This window comes from Talpa occidentalis, unplaced genomic scaffold (assembly GCF_014898055.3).
Source record: "Talpa occidentalis isolate TD23 unplaced genomic scaffold, MPIMG_talOcc4v2.1 talOcc4.10, whole genome shotgun sequence".
In the NCBI taxonomy this organism is placed as follows: Eukaryota; Metazoa; Chordata; class Mammalia; order Eulipotyphla; family Talpidae; genus Talpa; species Talpa occidentalis.
Genome location: NW_023600993.1, coordinates 10,720,066 through 10,726,065, shown reverse-complemented (window position 1 = coordinate 10,726,065; position 6,000 = coordinate 10,720,066). Strand labels below are relative to the sequence as shown.

Genomic DNA, 6,000 nt, shown 5'->3' with positions numbered 1-6,000 from the left:
GGGAACCCAGCAGGACGCCTCCTGGGGGAAGGCCTGGTGTCGGGTAAGGTAAAAGTATCAGGCTTGGGCCTCCCCGGTGGCGCAGCGGTTGAGCGCTGGGTTGCGAAGCTGCCCGCAGCCTTTGCAGCGCCGGTTCGATCCCCGGCTGCTCCCCGGCCACCAGAGGAGGGTCCCACAGGGCGCGCAGACCTCTCCTGCCGCCCGCTGCTCCCCTCAGCAGTGTACTTCGGTCCTTCTGCCTGCTCTGCTCCCTGCTCTGGCTCTGGTGAGTTTTCTCACCCTCCCGTGCTTCTGACTGTACCCAGTGCTTGTATAAATAAATAAATAAATCTTTAAAAAAAAAAAAAAAAAAGTATCAGGCTTTTCTGCCCTCCCGCCATCAGGATAGAGGATGGAACCCTGCGGTCCTGAACGCATGCCTGATGGCGGGCACCTGGAGTAGGGTGTGGGCCTAGGTAGATGGGATTCACCTGGGCTGAGACTGGGCTTTTAAGGGCGGCGTCACGGGGACGCCAGCAGAGAAGCAGTAGAAGCTGAGAAGCAGAAAAGCAGAAGCAGAAGCACGAGAGAGCAGAGCAGCAATCACCAGAGAGCCCAGACAGAGTGAAGACTTGCTGGGGGCTGGGCAGCTTGCCAGCCTCCTGGCCCCCCAGCACCCTTACCTGCCCCGTACCCGGTAAATCCCAATAAAAGCCTGAAAAGCCGCCGAGGTCTCCAGGACTCTCTCCTCCTTTACCCCATCTGCATGGGATCACAGAAAACCTGCCCTGTGTCATTCCTGCCCTTACACCTGGAAAACCTGATGTCCCAGCAGAAAGTGTCCCCCAGTTGGACAGACCAACACCCCATCCTGAAAGCTCTCAAAAAAGGTTATAAAAGGGAGCCCCAAATCCTTCCCGCACAGACCTCTCCCTCTTGCCTCCTGCTCTCTTGCAGGATGCTCCAATAAACTGCCCTTCCTGTTCTCCATGCTCTCTGGTGAATTCTTCCACCACCACACCTTTGGTTTCACTGAGCTATTTCTCCCCACTACAATCGCCTTATAATTTTAGTGTTTAAAAAAAATGTTAAAAAAGAGGGTACTAGGCTGACAACTGCTATAGAATTTCTTAATTTAACTAAAACCCAGGTGACCCTTATTTAACAAAACCCATTGATCAAACAAGATGTTCAAATCTTTACTGAAAACAAGCAATTAATCCTGTCCTTAATCTGCTGTAAAGGCCGTGAGATTCAAAGGCTGGAGCCCCTGCAGCCCCCCAAGGGAAGCCGCGGGCGGCCTACATCTTGGGCCGCAGGCGCTGGGCCTGGTCCCGCAGCTCCATGGCGGCGATGGAGGACAGGTGCACCTCGTCGGGGCCGTCTGCCAGGCGCAGAGTCCGGGCGAGGGCATACCTGGGGAGAGAAGAGAGGCCGCCAAGAGGGAGTTGCTGGGGTTCTAAGCCAAGGCTGTTCATGTCTGAAATCTTGCCAAGGCCATGATGAGATCAGAGCACAGGGACAAAGCAGGAGAGCAGCCCAAGGGCTTTGCAATGCTGCGGTCAAATTCTCGCCTTGGGAATCGGACACCGAAACGGCAGCGCTCGGGGCTTAATCTGTCTTGATTTGCTGTGGGTTGGTTAGTAGAAGTGGCCAGAACTGAGATGTCTTAAGTAACCCAAAAAGTAAATACATGAAAATTACATACTATAAATAAATCCTAACTATATAATTAATTTTTCTCATGGTCAAAAATGGATGGGGGTGAGGATAGGGCACCAGAGTCTCTCTCCAGGATGATGGGCAATGCGGCGTGTTCCTTCCTGACCCCCAGCACCCGCGCCTGGACCTGAGCTGGGGCTGGCACACGTGGTGAGCTCAGCCCAGGCCTCCCCCTACACTGTCCAAGAGCACACCCAAGCCTGGCCACCTCTGCTCCCCCCCTCCCCTCCTTCCTGTTTCCAGTGACCTCCCAAGCTATTGCTACCCCCCAGAAAGCCTCTGTGTGTCCCCTCATGCAGAAGTTAACACGGTGGAGTAAAATGTGAACCGTTTCACGCTTCATGCAAGGACCGGTGAGCGCCGGGCTCCATGGCCCACAAGGCCCTGTCACTTCACTAGCCGTCAGCGATGCGCCAAGCAGCGCTACCATCTTTATTTTCCTCTTAATCAATTAGAGTCAAGCGTTTGTGGATCTTTAACTCTAAGTTTACTGAACTAGATGGCCTTAGATAACATCCACTCACATGTAAGCCAGAGGGTAGTCCTGGGAGATGCCCGCACCTCCGCACACCTGGATGGCCCGGTCAATGATGCCGCAGACGGCCCGCGGGGCGGCCACTTTAATCATTGCCACCTGCACACACGAGGCATGAGAAGAATGTTTCATCTTAGATAATGCAGTGGGGCAAAATTGGATAGAATCTCTATTTTCTTTGTGAAATGAAACAAGGGAACTTTCCAAAGTGCAATTCGCCACTGATACAGGACCTCTGATGACAGCCAACGGAGATATGGGCTGTGATGCAGTTTTCAGGGCCATATTTCAGCCAGTACAGACCTTCTGGGAAGAGGGTATCTTATCCAGATCATGCTTCAGTAATTTGTTTATAGCCTGCCTTGTTTTCAAAAGGACTGCAGGCAGCTGATAAAGCACATTTATCACCTTAGGAATCACCTAAAAGAGTTCACAGATCAGTATTGTCTTAGCAACTGTGTTGGCTTTTTGGATGAAAGCACATTCTTATTCCACGTCAGTGGCTGTGGATTAGAGATGCCTTGAAGCCCTCACCAGGTGGCCGCTGGCGCTACCTGCACCTTTGTGCTATCCAGAGCACTCTGCACTAGAACCCAGGCTGTGGGAAGAAAGGTTAGACGCTTTGCCCCAGGTCATAAGATGAGCAGGAAGTGACACACTGAGGGGGGATTCCAACTCTCATAGACTCTACGTAATCCCGACCCCTGCTGACGCATCTCAAAACACTCTAGATATTCTGTGGCCTGGAAATCATTCCCTAAACAGTCAGCGAGAGGAAAACCAGCAAGTGACAGATGCTTGGAACCACATCATTGGAAGCTCCCCATACTCTGGGTGCCATCAAGGCACCGTGAAACCAGAATGTGTAGGAGAAGTGGTGGAGGCTTGGCAGACAGGGGGACGAGGGGCCTCACCTCTTTCCTGGCGCCAGCGCTGCCCAGAGTGTCAATGTTGTGGGCAGCTTTCAAGGTCAGCAAGCGGATCTGCTCGATGGCAAGGCGGCTTTCTGCGATCCAGTGAGCCACAACCTCCTGCGGGAGAGCAGAGGGCACAGCGGGGAGAGGAGCTGTGGGTGGTATGCATGTCACCCAGCCTGTAGCCAGGCGTAGATGCTTTCTAGGCCAAGGATTGTTCCCAACCCTCACTACACATATTTTTGAATGGAAGAGTTCATTCCTTTGATACACACTAGCCAGTCACATACCCTAAGAACGCTGCCGTTGACGCTGGCAGATTTCAGGAGAAACCATGTTTGCTCAGACACACCATCTACTTTGGATCTTGCTGTCAAAAGTTCAGGTAGCTGAACTAAGCAAATGTCTTGCTACAACACTTCTCTGCTGGCCCTTCTGAACGCTAATGACTTCATCTCATTGAAACTTGGTTAAGTGTATGATGGTGGACCTGCTCATAAACAATCTAGAAAATTCCCAAGGCAATTTCAGTGTGGGGCCGGTGCAGCCGTCCTCACTGTTACGTTGTTGTTATTTCTTTAGTTGAAAAATGACCTTTTTCACAGACTGGTGAATGATTCTGTGAAATCTGACTGTCATGTCCACATCAAGATACAGGACAGTCCCCTCCCCATTAACCTGACCCTCTGTCATCACACCTCCCATGCCGACCCCCCAGCAACCACTGGCTGGGTCTCCAGCACGATGGCTTTGTCTTTCCCAGGATCTCCGATGTGGAGTCATACGCTGAGTTTTTCACTGACTGGCTTCTTTGACTCAGCATAATGCCTTGCGATTTCATCTAGATTTCCCTGCGCATCCACTGTCCAGCCATTTTTATCACTGAGAATCAGTCCATTGTAGGAGTATAGCATAGTCTGATTCTCTATATTCACTTGCCGAGGGACATTTTGGATTGCTTCCAGTTCAGAGTGATTATTAACAGAACTTGTGTAAATGTTTGCGCAACTTGTATAAATGTTTGCGCAATATTTACTTGTGTAAATGTTTGCATGTGGATTCTAGTATGAGCATACCTTGCATTTGTTGAAGCAGATGCCAGGCATAGAATTGTTAGGTCATGTGGCAAATGCTTATGAGAAGCTGTCTGTTTTCCAGAGCGCCTGCACCATTTTGCACGCCCTCAGCCGAGTAGGGGATCCCCGCTGCTCTCCAAGCCACCAACACTTGGGATTTAATCTTTTAATTTTAGCCATTTTGAAAAGGTTGCAGAGAGATCTCACCACGGTTTAAATATGAATTTCCCCTGTGGCAAGTGATGTTGCCCACTTTAATGTCTTACTCGCCATCTATATATTCTCTCTATATATACCATGTCTGTTGAAGGCATTTGCTTGCATTGGGTTTAGAGTGTTCTTATGCGGGATATAAGTCATTCATCAGACAGGCGATTTGCAAATATTTTCTCCCAGCCCCAGCCCACTGCTTTTTTCACTCTCTTAACAGAGACTTTTATAGAGCAAAAGCATTTAATTCTAATAAAGTCAAATATGCCATTTTTTTCTTCTATCGTGCATGTTTTGGGTGCCTAGGAACATTTTGCCCAATCCCAGGTCACAAAGACTCTCCCCTATGTTTTCTTCTAAAATGCTTATAGTTTTAGCTTTTACATGTAGACTTATCCATTAGGAGTTAAATTTCGTGTGAAGTGTGAGGTTTAGGTTAAAGTTCATTCTTGTGCCAGTGAATGTCCAATTGTTTCAACATTACTCATTGTAAAGACTACTATTTCCCCATTCGACTGCTTGGCACCCACAAAGAAAAGTCAGTTGCAAATATCTAATCTGTTGCAAAGTGCCATGTGTCTTTCCTTTGCTAATTCCACACTGTCTCTATTCTCAAAGCTTAGAGTATGTCTAAGACCAGGTAGTCCGATTCTTTCAACTTTAGTCTTACATTATACAATGTCGAGCAACCTGGAAGAGTTAGGTTAAAAAAGAGACACTGAAAAACACTATGGATAAAACAAAATGGAATTCTAAAATTGTTCAATTAACCCACAGGGAGGCAGAAAAAAAAAAAAAAGCAAAAACTAAGGAGGGAAAACAGACAGCAAAAAATAAAATGGCAGACTTAATCCTAATATAAATTATTATAAAGACCCAAAACGATGAATTAAAAAACATGACCCAATTATATGCCATCTAGAAGAAATTCCCTTCAAATGTGATGTAGACTAGGCAAAAAAGGGGGGAAAATATATGTTTGAAACACCAATCAAAGGAAAGTGGTAGCAATTATATCAATATTAGATAAAGGAGACCTCAGAGCCAAGAAAATTGCCAGAGACAGACGGGGTTATCATATAAAGACAAAAAGGCAAGTCTGTTAGATAGAGCAATCCTAAATGCGCTTGCATAGAACAAGAATTGTTGAATATGTAAAACAAAAACTGACACGAGAAGATTTACAGCACTAGACCCATGTGCTAGAAGCGAGGGGGAAAAAAACAATAACTCATGCAGAACCTAGGAAAAAAACAAAGTAAATCCAAAGAAAGCAAAAGAAAGAACCTAACTAAGCGGAAATCGACAAAATAGAAAACAAAAATAGAGAAAGTCAGTAAAATAAACATCTTGTTAATATTAAATTCTAACACATTATGATTCTATTGTACCTTTTCTATATTAAAAATTAATGTATATTCTTGAAAAAGACCAATAAAATCAACACACCTCCAGTAAGACTGATAAAGGACAAAGAAGGTGTGTCAACGAGGGACCGACGTCTGGAATGAAGCAGAGGATCACTGCAGAGCTGGGGACACCAGTCTGCGAACAGGACAAAGCC

General features: G+C 47.1%; 1 protein-coding gene across 1 annotated transcript in view; it reads right to left on the bottom strand.

Moving 5' to 3' along the window:
* Positions 1 to 217: 217 nt before the first annotated feature.
* Positions 218 to 6,000, bottom strand: part of ACAD11 (acyl-CoA dehydrogenase family member 11) — a 60,898-nt gene continuing 55,115 nt past the window's right edge. The window contains exons 18-20 of the mRNA XM_037524328.2: positions 3,151 to 3,267; positions 2,226 to 2,335; positions 218 to 1,395 (exon numbers count right to left, since the gene is read on the bottom strand). Of these exons, the coding sequence (XP_037380225.1) occupies positions 1,281 to 1,395; positions 2,226 to 2,335; positions 3,151 to 3,267 (342 nt within the window). The 3' untranslated portion in view covers positions 218 to 1,280. The remainder of the gene's footprint in view (positions 1,396 to 2,225; positions 2,336 to 3,150; positions 3,268 to 6,000) is intronic.